This window comes from Triturus cristatus, chromosome 1_2, assembly GCF_964204655.1.
Source record: "Triturus cristatus chromosome 1_2, aTriCri1.1, whole genome shotgun sequence".
Classification (NCBI taxonomy): Eukaryota; Metazoa; Chordata; class Amphibia; order Caudata; family Salamandridae; genus Triturus; species Triturus cristatus.
In genome coordinates, this window is record NC_140580.1 from 1163883526 (window position 1) to 1163900258 (window position 16733).

General features: G+C 47.3%; 1 protein-coding gene across 3 annotated transcripts in view; it reads right to left on the bottom strand.

Annotated features, from left to right (window-relative positions):
* The window catches only part of GPR107 (G protein-coupled receptor 107), a 254849-nt gene that overhangs the window by 213785 nt on the left and 24331 nt on the right, over positions 1 to 16733 (bottom strand). For 2 of the 3 annotated variants that reach the window (XR_014965462.1, XM_085613975.1), the window contains exon 2: positions 7707 to 7832. Coding sequence is in view for 2 of the 3 variants with exons in the window: in XM_085613975.1 (XP_085470101.1) it covers positions 7707 to 7832 (126 nt within the window). In the remaining variant the exon portion in view is untranslated. Of the gene's footprint in view, positions 1 to 7694; positions 7833 to 16733 lie in introns of all 3 variants that reach the window. The other variant, XM_085613973.1, reaches the window with a different exon arrangement.

A 16733-nucleotide genomic window follows, 5' to 3' on the forward strand; every position in this document is an offset into this window, starting at 1 on the left:
ACTTCTCAGACATGCTAGATCCACTTACAAAATATACATCCTCAAGGAAAAGGCATCCTTCTTCCGCACTCAAATTGACCGTGCCAAAAACAGACCCAGGGAACTCTTCAAAATCATCCGAAACCAAACTTCCCCCGCACCTCCTAATATGACAGCCTCATCAGACAGATGTGAAGAAATTGCCCACTTCTTCTCGAAAAAAAATTGCCAAAATTGACCAATCCTTCCTTCCCACACAACTATCCTCCAACTTCCAATCCAATCTTGTCCTCACCTCTAATGCCTACTCCACATCCCCCCTTCCAGACGACACTCTCTCTCTCCTCTGCCCTCTATCCTACCGCTCCCCAGCGAGCCTCCTCAACCACCCATTTCCATCCCCCCACCCCCACCACTCCACAGGCATCTCACCTTCCACATCTCCAGTAACCAACTCCCCTAAATCTCAACCTAAGAACAATGCCTCCTTGCTCAACTTTTTCTCCCCGTCACTGAGCTTGAAGTCCTCAATATAATCGGCAATATAAAACCGTCCTCCCACACAAAAGACCCAATACCCTCCAACCTTGTCCCTGCCCTTAAGCACATCATCACCCCATTCTGGACCAAAATCATCAACACCTCTCTCTCCACCGGCTGTGTCCTCCTCCTCCCTTCAACTTGGTCAAATCTCGCCCATAATCAAAAACCCCAATGCTGACCCCAATGACCTAAATAATCTCCGCCCCATCACTAACCTCCCCCTTCTCTCAAAGGTACTTGAAAAATGTGTCCTACTACAACTAGACAAACACACAGAAAATTTCAACCTTCTCGACCCCTTTCAATCTGGCTTCAGAAAAGGCTGCAGCACTGAAACGGCAATGCTCAATGTCATAGATGACATCCATCAATCACTTGACAATGGCGAGACCTGCCTTCTTATACTCCTTGATCTCTCCGCAGCATTCGATACAGTCAACCATTCAGCCCTACTTAATGTGCTTAGGAATCGTTTCGGCATTAATGGCACCGCCTACAAATGGATCATCTCTTATCTACATTACCGTACTCAGCAAATCAAAATTCAAAACGGTCTCTCTACCCCCACTCCTGTCTCCCTTGGAGTCCCCCAAGGATCTATTCTCTCTCCCTCCCTCTTTAACCTCTTTATGGAACCCCTCACCCTCATTCTTAACCAAGCAGGCATAAATTACCACCTCTACGCCGATGACACCCAAATCTATTACAAGATTAAAACTCATGCTGACATCTTACACCTGAACAACACCCTTACCAAGATCCAAACCAGGTTCCATTCCAATCATCTCAAACTCAACACTAACAAAACCGAAATCATTCTCTTCTCCCCCAAAAATAACCCTCTACCCATTCCATCATGGATCCCTGACCTCAATGCACTCAATTGCTCACTCACCCTGTCCAACTCCATCAAATCTCTTGGCATCACTATCAACAACACCCTAACCCTTAATGTTCACATCAAAAAGTCTGCCAAAGGAGCCCTCTTCACTCTCCGTCACCTCAAGAAAATCAAACCATTCATACCCACCGATTTCAAACTCGTAGTTCAGTCGCTTGTACTGTCACGTATTGATTATGGTAATGCCATCCTTAATGGAATCCAAGGAACACCTAGCTCCAATCAAAGCTGTGCTCAACCTTGCTGCCAGGCTCATCACGGGCTGCAAACGCTTCTATCATATATCCCCGGCTCTCAAATCTCTTAAATGGCTCCCTATCGAAGGAAGATCTGCCTACAAAACCGCCTGCATTACTCAAAGTCCTCCACCAAAACACTCCGCATTACCTCTCAAAGAAACTCCACACTGCGGGCTCCACTCAACCTCTGAGAAGCACCAAAACCCTACTCCTAATCCCACCTCTGCATAAAAAGAAATCCTCACAGTCTCGCTCCTTCTCTGGTAATGTCCCTATTATCTGGAATGCCCTCCCCAAATACCTGCGCTGTAATCCCTCCTATTCTAGTATCAAAAAAGACCTCAAAACCCACCTCCTCAATTATTATTGGGGTTCCTAACCTGTGTCCTACTCATGATTTCTTATCTATCATACTATATTTGTTCAGTAATTATCTACCCTGTTCACCATTTACCCAATTACTTAAATGTATAGCTACTGCCCCGGTTTATCTGGTTTTGTATAATACTCATGTTGTTTGTACTCTGTATATTTCAAATTTCTGTTGCACTACCTTTCATATGCTTTTATACCCTATGTGCCTTATACTATCCTTATCTTGTAAAGCGCTCTGATACCTCTGGGTCTAGCCAGCGCTATATAAAACCTTCAAAATAAAATAAGACCATACATATATCTTATACAAAGGTGACTGGTAGTTTAAACTAAAAACCCAAAACAAAGAAATGTTAACAAAATACAGTGTCACAAAAATGCAGCTAAAAGCGCAATAGTGTGCCACAATATCCTGCAGTGTGTCCTCATCAAGAAGGATCTCCAAGAGATCTGGAATGTTTTCAAGAAATCCATCCCTCCTGCAAGAAGTGGTGCTACTGCAGCCTCTGTGTAGATCGGTTAAGGGGAGGGGAAGAGGGAGAGGGATGGAGAAGAGGCGGGGGCCTAATGGAGAGTGGTAGGTAGGCTTTGATCTGAGGTAGTGTCCCTACGATTCAAAGGGAATCCCAGTAGCTGCTCCTTCCACTAAAGCACTGAGCACCTTAGAGTCAAGTGGTTTAGGGAATGCTTTTATCGGTGAGTGACTACAAACCCTGATGCTGCCTGCACTTCTAGCCTGGTGAGAAAACTTGCGCTGTGGTGGTTGCAGCTCTAGTGGCAAGGCTAGATCAGTTGAGGGAGAAAAGTCCTTCGCCTCAAACGTCATAGACTGCTGGTGAAGCTGAAATCAGGAGAGGCTGAGCAAATGTGTCACAGCCCTCCTCTGCGCGACTTCCTCCAATGGACTGAGTTTCGGGTTTTATATATGTCCACAACCAGACAGCATATCAAGTAGCCTAGCCTGTAAATCCCTGAGAAAGCACCGACAGCATCCATGAGTGTCTGATAACCACACCCTTCCTGTGGACTAGGCCATGCACAGTTGCCAGACTACATCTCTTTAGAAGCCTGCCCTACACAGAGTCGATCCAGCTAGCATTTTTTAGGTTAAAGCACAGCCCCTTCTCGGTATATTCCTGGTATAATAGGACAGAGCTGGAAGGCGAACAGATTGTCTACCTCCTAATTATCAGCTTAATTACTTTCTTTGTGAAGGTCCAAAAACACTAAAGCACTGGCTGAAAAAGGAGGACACATTGAGCCCTCCTGGCAACCAAACTTATTTTTAGGTCTTGCCTGCGATGCAGCACATGCGCTGCTCGCTTGCAAGATCTATTGTTGTCGATTTAGCTTGCGAAGGGGGACAGGAGATGTGCACATGCCCGGACGGGCGATGTGCACATGTACAGCTCGCGGAGCACAACGCACACATGGCGCGCTTTCACTTTCCTAGTTTTCTTCTTTGGTGGCACAAAGGAATCGATTGCTCAGAAGACGGCGAGAGGGTGTCTCGCAGCTGTCCGTGGAAATTATCTTATGTTGCCCTGTGTCAAAAAGCATATCCTCTCTAAACAACCGTCACTTTGTGGCATCTTATTTTGTCTGCAGCCTAAGGGGGTTTAAAAATGTGAAAGCTCCGGATCTTCTCAGACGTGCATTTGAAAGGTAGGCTGTGTTCAAAGACAGACTGACTCAGTACAGAAGATCTGTCGGTTTCCCAACAGGCCTGTGGTGTTTCTGAAAAACCAACCAGGGCAGAACGAGTTTGTCAGGCGTCTAGCACACCTGCCTGTATAGTTTTTCTGGTCTTATTTATAAATACATATGAGATCATTCTCAGACTCTTAGAGAAAGAAATATGGTAATAAAATATTTTTTATTTACAGAATGCGTGGCACAAAGGAATCGATTGCTCAGAAGACAGCGAGAGGGTGTCTCACAGCTGTCCGTGGATACAATAAATCAAAAGTGTCTGGAGAATTTTACTTACTCGGTCACAACTCATGTTGAGAAGTTCACTCCTAAAGGGCATGTGAAGTCATTAATAGAACCAAGGTAGAAGGGCGGTGGTCTCTTGTGTTTGTTTACTAACGAATGTTTTTGACTGGTACAATAAAATCAAAAGTATGCACAAACTATAATTAAGACGACATGAAAACGCATATGCATGCAAAAATGCGGCAGAATATCTCTCGTCGTGAATAATGTGATGTGCCATGAAATAAGTTTCCAATTAAAAAGCAAAGTTCTGAATAGGGGTGCAGGGCTCACCAAGGGCTCGGGTAGGTCCACCCACACCTCCCCCCTCTCCCCCCGCACCATAGTGCAGTCGTGCTGGTAAGTTATTCAGTGTGTTTCATTCTGGACCGCTCCTCCACCAGGGCAACAGCTGGGCTACCCTGTGGGCAGGAAGTACTCCCGTGCCCCTCACTCACCTCAAGGTGATGCCTCAACCCCCCCGCTTCTCCAAAGGTTTCACCTAACTGGAGAGCCGCCTCTGAGGTACACCAGTGCGGATCCTCGCGGATTCCTCCACTTCCCAACAACAACTGCATGCCTCAGTCCTTCTCTTATAGGAACTTTTCAGACAGACTTCTTTTATTTCGCATCTGAACTTTGAGGCGCCATCAGGCAGGATGAGCCGCTTCGTGTATCTGTGCTCCCTCAGTTAAGACGCTTTCTTTGTGTCCAGTGTTCGTTAGCGGGGGTGGGGGGGTGGCTCTAGTGGAGATGGTTCACTTCCACCCACCCAAACCATGGACAGAGAGGACAAGACAGGCTTCACATCTTGCGACTATGACCAGCACTGCCAAGTACCACACATCAGGGATAAGACCAATACATTTTAGTGTGGTGTCTGCATTACCGCAATTAAGTGCACTGGTCACGCGTTTATAGCTCCCAAGGACCATCTGTGAGGCGTCTCAGTGAGGAGCTGCATAGTGCATGGAGCGCGTTGGCAGTTAGTGCGCTGTGCTGCCTGAGACTTGTGCGGTCTCATAAATGCACTGTGTCCTCTCTTGAACTTGTTTAGACTCACGATCATGATATCTGACTAGTTTGACGATACAGTTAACTTAACACACAGCGTGACTGGGGCATCAATCAAGGGGAGCCCGGGCCTCTCTCTTCAGCGTACCACGCTGCCTGTCAGTGACCTGTGGTATTGTAAAGAACAACCCTGAGGACCAGGCAGGCCCCCACATGGATCATGTTGTAGCAAGACATGGCCTAGCACTTTTACAGTAGAGACAGCAGTGTGATTTGTCTGTGGTTCTGCAGTGCAAGAAGGTATAAACAAGCATTTCACAATGAAATAGGTCTCGCATTTTCTAAGCTTTGACCTATTGGCATTGTAAATGACAATGCCTTTTAGTAATGTGCACTTTGTACTTCTAGTCGTCGCTTGAAGGTTTTCAAAACACATAAATAAAAGGCATTGTCACTTACAACGCCAATAGCTCAAAATCTCACAAATGCGAGACCTATTGCATTGCAAATGCTTGTTTAAGCATTCTATCGGATCCGATCTGTCATAGCTGGAGAAGTGGAAAATGCTGCATCCACCGATTCAGATATCGCTGGTGCTAATCCAGGAGTTGCTGGCCCTTCTCATTAGTACCTAGTGCCAGAGCCGAGCGAATTATAAACATGGATGCTCATTGCTGTGATACTGAAGACACCCACAGTTTTAATAGGTGAGCAGCAGATACCGCTAGGGTAAGGTGAGTAGCAGGGACTTCTCTGAAGTCAAGCTTCATTGGAGTGGTGCATATGTCATCACACATGCACGCTCCTACTGACTACTGCCAGCAGCATCATAACATGTATGTGCTATGCCTGAATAGCGTCATGGCGCATTTTTTTTTCTTTTCTGTTTAACTGATGCTGCACCACATCGCCAAAATGCATTGATAAAGCAAATAGGTCTCAAGCCTTGCTGTACCTGCAAACTTATTTTACAAGTCCTACACTATAAAAAAGAATGTGGGTTTGATTTTGTATGTGTGGATATACAAATTTACGATAATCCTAACTGTGTGGAGAATCTGACCGATTTAAAAAAATAGGTCACTTTTTAGGAAGCATGAACATGCTTTTGCTTTCCTTGCAAGATGTGTTGGTTGGCACAGACTGCCACTGCTTTACTTAGCCACACTCAAATGGCCTGTACTGCCAACCACTGCCTTCTCCAAAAACACTCACTGCACTACCTACCCCACGCTACCACTACTATGCCTGCCCGGCTGCCACCGCTCTACCAACCCCATGCTCCCACCGCTCCACCACCCCAAGCTGCCACTGCTCCACCGACCCCAAGCTGCCACTGCTCCACCGACCCCAAGCTGCCACCGACCCCACGCTGCCACCGCTCCACCAACCCCCCAACTCCCACCGTTCCATCTACCCCAACTGCCACTACTCCATCTACCCCACGCTACCAATGTCCTGCCTACCCGGCTGCCACCGCTCTACCTACCTCACACTACCACTGATGTGGCTGCCCAGCTGCCAGCTCTCTACCTAACGCATGCTGCCAGCGCTCTACCTAACCCATGCTGCCACTGCGATGCCTGCCCGGCTGCAACCGCTCCATCTACCCCCGCGCTACCACTGCTCTACCTGCCCGGCTGCCACTGCTCTATCTACTCCATGCTGTCACCGCTCTACCGACCCCATGCTGCCACTGCTCTACCTGGCCAGCTGCCACCGCTCTACCTATCCCCAACATTACCACCACGTGAACCTACCCCCACTCCCTACCCACCCGCTGCCAGATCACTACCAATGCCACTGAACCATCTACTCCCCACTGCCATGATCCACCAACGCCCGCGCCACTGCTCCACCTACTCCCCACTGCCGTCGCTCCACCTACTCCCCCGCTGCCACCTGCACTCCTGCTGCCATCGATCCACCTACTCCCCCGCTGCCACGCTCCACCTACTCCCCCACTGCCACCTGCTCCACGCTGCCACCAATCCACCTACTCCCTCTGTCACTACTCCACTACCCCTGCTGCCACTGCTCCACCTACCCCCCACTTCCTCCGCTCCACCTACCCACCCACTGCCACCGCTCCACCTACCCCCCCCACTGCCACCGCTCCACCTACCCCCCCACTGCCACCGCTCCACCTACCCCCCCCACTGCCACCGCTCCACCTACCCCCCCCACTGCCACCGCTCGACCTAACCCCACACCAACATCACAGCATAAATCAACTGGGCCATGAGCAGTCACTGTCCAGCGGTCCCCCACGAACTGAGTCTGCAACCACCGAAACAAAGGGCAGGGAACACAGCTCACTGGGAGAGGAGGCAAATAGCCTATTAAGAGAATTAACTGCTCCAAATACCCTAAGTATTTGTTCTGCTCTTGCTCTCTTGTAGGTCTGGCTTTCCTTTTCACTCTAAACCTCGAATATCCACTGCTTCATCACATTTACATCAAGTATGTTCAGACCACCCCCCCTCCCTCCCCCCCCCCCCAGCTACTTCATCTCTACACTCGTATCTCGCACTCAGATTCCCCAAGCGTTTGTAGTTGGCTATACTGAGGCCTGGGCCGCAGTCAGCCATGGGAATGGTGGCTAGGTCAGTGGGTTACAGTGACACACAAGAAGTAGTCTTAATTAGTGATGCTGTGAGCAGAACCTTGTAACTCACTGTGGATCCATCTTGATTCGAGGGGTCTCGGCCCCCTTTCATCTGGAGTCTCGTAACATTGACCAGCATGTAGCCGTCCTTGAACAAGCCGAAGGTGTTCAGGTGGACTTTCTGCCGCACGTCATTCTGAAAGACAATACCATAAGTTAAGCAAAAGCCACCCTGTGCCAGAGAGCGACAGCTGCGTTATCGGATAGGTTTCTACAGTCTTAATTAGAGAACATCAATTATAAAGTAGAACAGCAGGTTGCACCTGACTGCAGAGGGATTAGCAGATTGTCTCAACACTCAGTTTAGCAAGACAGCCAATCAGTCTGCTAGAGCACATAAGGAAACTGGGATTTTTTTTAACATACGGCTATGCCACCTGGTAGACGAGATACTCAGCTAGAGCGCACTGCTATATCCATACCAAATTCTTTATAAATTCAATATCATATCAATTTTTTTTTTTTTTTAAATTGAAGAAATTGCAAAAAAAATCTACAGTTTCAAGTCAAAAGCATCCAGGTAAAACCAGAGAGGAAGGCTGGAAGATTTCTGGATGTGATAAGAGACTAAACCCCTGAAGCAGAGATCTGTTACCTTGCTTCATTCCACCCTCTACTTCCCACTCTCATTCCAGGAATCTATCAGCCACTTTCCAGCTGCTTCAATAATCGATCAGTGTTCCACCGGGGGCTGACACGGCCACTCATGAACCCCAAGCAGCACAAACTTTCCCCAGAGCGACATGTTCGGCTGCAGAAGCACAGTAATGCTCGTGTGGGCCTATCTCCAAACCTCTTCCTTGAAATGCTGCATTCATGCTATGGATGTTTAGGACTTCAAGGGAAAGAATGGGTTTTTCAGAACATAGTTGCTTAGTTTGCACTTTTTGTTCTAAAGAACTAATATAAATTATGATGGTAAAAGCACAAGGTAACCCATTTTAAAACGTGTTAATGTTTATTGAGCTGCCCTATTTGAAGTTACATTTTTGCAATTGTAGGAAACTGGGTTTTTGATGCAGTAGCCCTCCCATCTTTTGCCTGTGCAACTGACTGAAAGTGTACTGGGTTCCTGTTAACCAGGTCCCCAGTATCAGTGTTCTTCCCCTACACTGTACCATTGTGCCACAACTGGAACTCATTCAAGCTTCATGTAAGTGCCCAGTAAATGGTACCCCTGGTACCTAGCGCATTGGGATTAAAGAGGGTCACCTAAGGTCTACAGCATGACTTCTGCCACCCTAAAGGACCCCCTCACCAAGATCATGCAAACTGCCATTGCAGCCTGCGCGTCTTGGTGCAGAGGAAAGTAAAGAGTCGACATGGCACACATCCCTGTGTGCCACGCTTGCCAAACACTGCATGTAGTATAGGCAAGCCACCCCTACAGCAAGCCTTACAGAACTAAGGCTAGGTCGACTATACCCTATGTGTGGGCTTACCTGCTCGAGCGGATGTGTCCCGGTGACATCTAAGTCAATTATTAGATATTACAAGTGCATAACGAGTACTTGGGCTCGACACCTGTGATTAGGAGTTCCCCAGGTACATGACTGCTTCACTGTAACCCCAGATGTTTAGCACCAAACATCACATATTAGTAAACACGCATTGATGCTAGTGATGGATTTATTAATAAACACACACACACACACACACACACACACACACACACACAGAGGGCACATACAGACTACTAGTGTGTTGACGGACTAGTCTTGGCCAGCATGCCGCCACAGACAAGTTACTGACCTTCTAAGGTGAGCGCCATCACTCTCAGAGGTCAAGAACAAAGCCTGCTCTGGGCGGAGGTATTTACATCTCCTCCACGCAGGAACTGCATTTCAGGGTGGGAAGCTTCAATGGCCCTGCCACCTTTGTTATGCGACCCCGGCTGATCCAGATATTGGAGATGCCCGCCCCCACTGTCCAGGCCCCACTTTTGTCAGCATGAAAATGAGTAAGATTAGGAGGTGTGTCCAACACCAAGCCAGCACCACCCCTAAGGAGGAGTGGCTGATGTGGACACCACCTTTTCAGATTCCTCCATCATGTTTTGGGGGGGGGAAATTAGGATTGTAGGGTCAGGGTTATGCCCACTTCACACATGAAGTGGTCATATAAAAGGTGTAGACACCCCAACAGTAGGCAGCCCTACCCGTCACTCCCCTTAAAGCGCCTAAATTGAATATTCAGGTGGCTCCCCTGAACCCAAATACTCAGATTCGACGGATCAAGAGAAAAAGGACAAGAGAAACTGCCTGGCAAGAACTGCAGAAGCACTGTGAACCTTTGATGCAAAGCTCTGCCTACTTGCAACTCTCTTCACAATTGTGACACAGTAACTTGTCCCGCAAGCTGGAGATCTACCAAACCCCTTGGGTAGCCTGTCAGCACTTCAAAATGCACCTACTGTCTCCCCTGGAGTACAGGATCTACTACTCTGCAGTCCACAGGCACCAAAACACAGAGTCCGGTCCACTGCCTTGAAGCTACCCTGCCCGATCAATGCAGGAGAGGACCAGGAAGAGGTACTCGTGCTCTGGAGGGTCAGATCTGTCTTCCCACCAAGTGTGAAGACACCAGGATTAACCAAAGCCATGCAGCACCAATACCTGGGGTACCGGACGCCCTGCACCAAACATTAACAGTGGGAGTGAATTCCGAATCTTCACTGCAGAACGACTGAGCACCTGCTGAGGGATGTCCGCATCGAGACCCACTTTGTGAGTGGCCCAGCTGTCCTGATTTTGCCCCTGCCTGCTGTTTTGTCCCTAACCGCGAGGAGCACCTTTACACATCCGGCCCAGCTGATCTAACCACTATGCACATGAGCTGCCCGGCCAGAGTACCGAAAAACCAGTTATACTACCTTGCCCCAAGGACCCATGCAAACCCAGTCCCCGTTTGGGTGCTCTCTGACTTGTCCCCAAGTGCCCCTTTGCAGCCTATTTCCAGATGGCACCCCCTTCATAGCATGCACAGCTACCACCCAAACAAACAATCAGGGATTTGTGAAGCGTGCTACTCACCTGTGAGGGTCTCATGGCACAGGGGGGGGGCAGAGGGGGAGGGGGGTAGCTCCCATTCAGTCGGAGAGCCTGGTCTTGCGGCTCTTCCTGAAGGTGTGCAGAGAGGGGGAACATCTGATGTTGAGCGGGAGCTCGTTCCAGGTCTTTGCTGCGATGTAGGAGCAGTCTCTTCCACCCTTTCTGGCTTTGCTATTGCGAGGGATTTCGGCGAGGGCGAGTTCGGTGGAGCAGAGGTTTCTCTTGGGTACATGGAAGGAGACTCTTTCATTGAGGTATTGGGTTCCGGTGTTGTGGAGGGATTTGTAGGCGTGAGTGAGTAGCTTGAAGCTTACTCTTTTTTCGACAGGGAGCCAGTGGAGGTCTTGTAGGTGCCGGGTGATGTGTTCATGCCGAGGGATGCCGAGGACGAGTTTGGCCGTGGTGTTCTGGATGGTCTGGAGTTTACGGAGCAGAGAATTGTTAATTCTGGCATGGAGGGCGTTTCCGTAGTTCTGTCTGCTAGTTAGGAGTGCGTGGGTGATGGTCTTTCTAGAGTCGGGGGGATCTAGCGAAGGATGCGGAGTGTGTTGAAGCACGTGGAGTAGATGGCGTTGATCTGTTGGGTCATGGTGAGGGAGGAGTCGAGTACGATGCGGAGGTTCCAGGCATGGTCTGTGGGAGGGTTGCCGAGGGTGGTGGGCCACCAGGAGTTCCCCCATGCTGACAGGGTGGACCAGAGGATGAGGACTTCGGTTTTCTCAGAGTTGAGCTTCAGACAGCACTTGCTCATCCAGGATGCGATTTCCTTCATTCCTTCCTGGAAGTAGAGTCTGGTGGTGTCGGGTTCCTTCATGAGGGAAAGAATGACCTGGGTGTCGTCGGCGTAGGATACTATGGGGAGTCCGTGCTGTCTGACGGTGAGGGGGGCAATGTAGTTGTTGAAGAGCGTGGGGCTGAGCGATGATCCTTGGGGTACTCTGCAGTTGATCTCTGTGGGTTCGGAGAGCAAAGGCGGGAGTCTGATTCTTTGGGTTCGGCCGGTGAGGAAAGAGCAGATCCAGTCGACGGCTGTTCCCTGTATGCTGGCATCGTGGAGTCTGGCGGTGAGTGTGCAGTGGGAGATGGTGTTGAAGGTTGCAGAGAAGTCTAGTAGGATGAGGGCCACGGTGTGGCCCTGGTCGAGGAGAGTGCAGGTGTCGTCTGTGGCAGCGAGGTCGGTCGGTCTTGGTGCTGTGGTTGCAGCGGAATCCGGAATGGGAGGAGTCGAGGATGGAGTTGGATTCGATGAAGTTCGTGAGCTGGATATTTACGATCTTCTCGTGATTTTAGTCGCAAAGGGGAGGAGAGAGATGGGTCTGTAGTTTTTGAGGTCCGTCGGGTCTGCGGGGGTTTCTTGAGGAGGGGCTAGACTTATGCGCGTTTCCAATCGTTGGGGAATGTGCCGGATTCAAACCTCACCAGCATCCTGCTCCCGGCTAAACCCGGGTAGTTCCCAAAGACCTGCAGGTAGTACTTTGGACCTTGTCTCACTACAACCCAAAAACTCAGATGGTGAACCCCCTGAAACGGACTGTGCTTACCTTTATGCATATGCCTTTTCCTTCTATAGGACTGCATTGTACGTAAAGGTGCGCAACATTAAAACATTTATTTACCTGTAAAAATAGATAACAAACAGTACCCAAGTTCTTGGTTTTACAAAATATATAAAAAGTGCTATTGTTCTAATTTGGTTTCGGATTTATTCTGGAGTACGCGTCTCATTTATTGCCTCTGTGAGTACAACAAATGCTTCGCACTACCCTCTGATAAGCCTAAGTTGCTCGCCCACACAAGAGAGTGTTAGTATAATCTACTTTAGCCTCTGTAAACCGATCGGGGAACCACTGGACTCTACAGAGTGTACTTCTTTTTAGTGCACTATATAGAGAGCCAGCTACCAATAGCATTCATTTTTTTAAGTTTATTACATTTTTATTTATATTACCCAAGAAGCTTTTTGCAAAATGTATCATGATGCTAGGGGCTACCTTATAGACACTGCATAAGGGTGTTCTATGAATATAGCTTATAGCAGATGGAGTTTGATAACTTAAAGCCACAACAATAATACAATGACAATTCAAACTTGCAGTTTTGAGGTAAAGGCTGGAAAAGCATAGGTCCATCTATCAGTTCACGTCAAATGATGAAATTAAAGTGTCTCACCCCTCCCTTGAAGGAGAGCTGCGATGTTGTGGCTGAATCCCCAACAGCAGCAGCAATGGCTGTGCAAAAGATCCTTGGCTCTGAGTGAGCGTTGAAGTTTCATTAAGACCTACCTGAAGGCCTCTTTCTCCTTAGCGTTTGCTTGTATGGACGGGAAAGATCACCTTTTCGGGAAATGGCACTGAGCCAGATGACCAGTCAGATTGCCGCTCCAGTAGAGAGCAGCCCTTGTTTAGAAGACTTTTGAGGGGAGGGTGCGGAATATTTTAAACCTCTTGTGCTTTTGGCATTGCAGTCTTCCAGTGAGGAGAGTGATCCCAAAATACGAAGTTTGCTCATCTGTATAAATATACGAGGTTACTTTTATTAACTGAAGAGTGCCCAAATTAGCAGACAGGTCTACAATGCAGTATGTTGAAGAGTGCCCAAATTAGCAGACAGGTCTACAATGCAGTATGTTTTGGGACTGATATTACGGTCCTGTGATCGAAGGCAATGCTGCTGCACCTCCGGATGTGCTCAATTGTTGCAGGATAATTGTAAGAAAAAGGGAAGGAATTAGATGAGCAAGAACCATTAGGGCAGACTGCCAGGGTAGAATGCAAAGGAATTGCCAGGTCAAGAGGATGCAACTAAACAAGAATCATACACAAGAAAGCTTACAGAAAACATCTAAGGAGTTTAAAGAATCGGTGTTCTGTGCAATAACCATTCACAAACACTGACTGAGCACTTACATTTTTGTAAAGGAGTGACAAGCATCCAAACATCTGTATAGGAGTGGCGAGTTTGTGGACCAAGGCAGCATCTCGTGACCATCTCTTAAAGTGCACAGGGCAATGCACTTGGCCAGGAGGGAGACTGCTTCCTAAATGTCTGAAACGAAGCTAACATGCAAAAGCAATGCTGTAACATGGGGGGGGGGGGGGGGGGGTGATTTGGGAACCTGCATTTACATGAAGCCATTTCAGGTCAACAAGTTTCAGCCAAAACACAAATTCGGAGTACGTTTTGTGCAGTATGAAATATTTTTCTGGGACACTTTAAAAGAAAAATTCACACTATAGTGTACACAAAGAAGACGCCACGCAGGACACCTCATCACTCGCGAGTACTGTTTGATCTCATAAAGTGCAATTTCCTCATAAAACAAAGTGGAAAGAGCCACCGCACCCATAGGCTGCTGTTTATACTGTGGTTTCCACAGCTGTGTGTGGGTGTGACAGCATATCCAGGATGAGGGAGCAGGGGGCACGAATTGTGCCAACAGCCAAGAAGGTCTTTGGGCGAAAGCAAGCCAACAGCGAGCAAGCTTTGGTAGTCATGACATGATAACAGCACGGAAGCTCTTGGGGGCCAGCCCACTAACATTGAGCAAGCATGATAATAACACACTGCTATTGTGATGGAATCTCTGTAATCTGTACTATGAATTGCCAAAATAGACCTTGCTCCCACCCAAGCGATGCTCTTTACACTTAAGGTATGACCAGTATGCATGCAAAACTCCCAAATAAGACAGTGTACGCCCCACTGTTTGCGGGGGATCTTATACACACACTACTGTACAGCTACATATCAGTCACCTGTTATATATATGGAAAATTGAAACTAATAAAAACAGATTTGAACAAAACAGTGGTGATGACACAAAAACAGCATGAAAGCTATTGGAGCGCCAGCATGCCCACAATGAGCGAGTTGTGGTGGAGACAACACATAATAGCATGAAACTCTTGTGGTGATGGCAAACAAGTGGTGAACAATGGAGTGGGGGGCAATAGCACAACAATCTAGAAGTATCATAGCACATATCCCGGAAACTGCAAATACAACAGCACAACAACAGTCTTAAAGTTGCGACTGCCACAGGACACCAACAGCAGGAAGCCCAAGGTGGGTCCACCCTTCATTAGGTTGGTGCCATAGCCGTTAGCTTGGTGTGATAATCCTATATTGTGCCAGGCACTAAACAAGACAAAGAGACCGTCCTTTACCATCTCACTCCGTGTCATTTTTACCTCCAAAACCTTGCAGCACGGTTATGGCCACGGTTGTATGAATCAGAATGCTATGGGGTCTTCTCCTACTAGTAGTAGTAACTTTATTCTACTACAAAAATATTTAACCATAAAAGTGCATTTGAAAATGTGATAAAACAGATACATAAAAACAGAGTAACAGCACTATAAAAAGTGCATATCACGTCATTAAAAATGGACTATGATAACCTTATCCTGTTGGGAACAATGGAAGATTCCTATGGTTGAATTAAACATTCAAAAACAGAAAAGTTTATCATGTGCAACACATACGATTTTCTTGGAGTTTAAAAACACAGCATTAGGCCTCAACTATAAGCTTGTGGCTCCCTTAAAGCGCTAAGGCACTAAATAATCTAGTGTCCTTAAAAACCAGCATTAAGAACCAATGAGCATAAGATGACATCATTGAGGCTCTAACGTTACATACAATAATGAATACATCAATTTAATTATCAGATAGACCCTCATCGTAATACAAGCTCTATGAAATACCAAGAAACTATTTTATAAGGCTCAACTGCATCTATTTAGACAGTTAAAATACCTGGCAGTGGCGCAACAACAACAGTAACCATGTGCTTTTTCAGCATAGGAACAGTTCGCCAGGTGACGTGTATACAAAGCTCTCGCAGTAAAAGGGACTATCAAAAAAGTGTAGAAAGTCATACTAAGGGAGTGCAGGTGATAGCAGGACAAATGTTTAAAGGAATTATACATCACTATTGTATTGCCTAACTGCTGTGAGGATATGTTAAGGGGTGAGTGGTCAGTTTCAGACTTCTGAACCTCAGAAACCATGCCCAAATACAATTAGTTCATGTGTCTCGTGGCTGAGAATACGCAGAGCATATGGGCAGTGGCCAACGCCTAAGTGGCAACAGATTTGAATAATCCACTTAGTGCGTGGTAAAATGTACTTTGGGCAAAAAAATAAAAAGTGGGCCACAGTTTCCCTTACGCAGAGCAGAAGGGGCAATCAATCCCCTACCTCACATTCTCTCTTCAACCATATGGCAGCCGGCGAATTTAAGGGGAGCAAACCAATTCTAAAATAAAAATACAAGGTCTTAGCAGTATGGGGAGTGATCCTATTAATAAAGGTTTCATATTTAGGTAAACACTTGTGTGTTAAAAACTTGTCAATCATGCCCTCCGGGCACGAGTTGAGCCAAACTTCTGCAAGCTTGTGTTCCCAGTAAAGAGACTTAATATAGGTGTCTAGATGCCTAGTCAGATTTTCTGGGTCTTCCCATGCCTCGGCAGATGCAGGCTAAAGCGGAGTTTTTTGCCTGCGCAAAGTCAAGGCATAGAGCAATTTTTGACGAGCCTAATTAACACCTTGAGGGCCATTCTATAAGGGTTTAACTTGGTGATTATCCATAGTCTAATACAGTACTTAAAAAGGTCTAAATTAGGCGGTATAATCCAGCCTCTTGATGTTCAAATTCCATCTTAGTGGTAGCATAGGGACACTAGTGGAAAATGTTAATAGTGACCTCAGGAACCCATTTTCTGCTCTTAGTAGGTGGCTAGTATCACTGTAGCCCCAGAGTTCCGCCCCATAAAGAGCCCCACTCAGTGTGACTGCTCTGTAGATCTCAAAGGCCGGGGAGAGTGCCCTACTAGAAGTCAGTCTGTATTTTTTCGAAATCACTGCAGCTCTATGGTGCAACAAGGTTTTATTTACATCATTCAAGCTGGGGTGTCCAGGATAGTTTATCTAAAAGCCTGACGCCCAGAAAGTCAAAACCTGCAACTCGCTCAATCAATTTT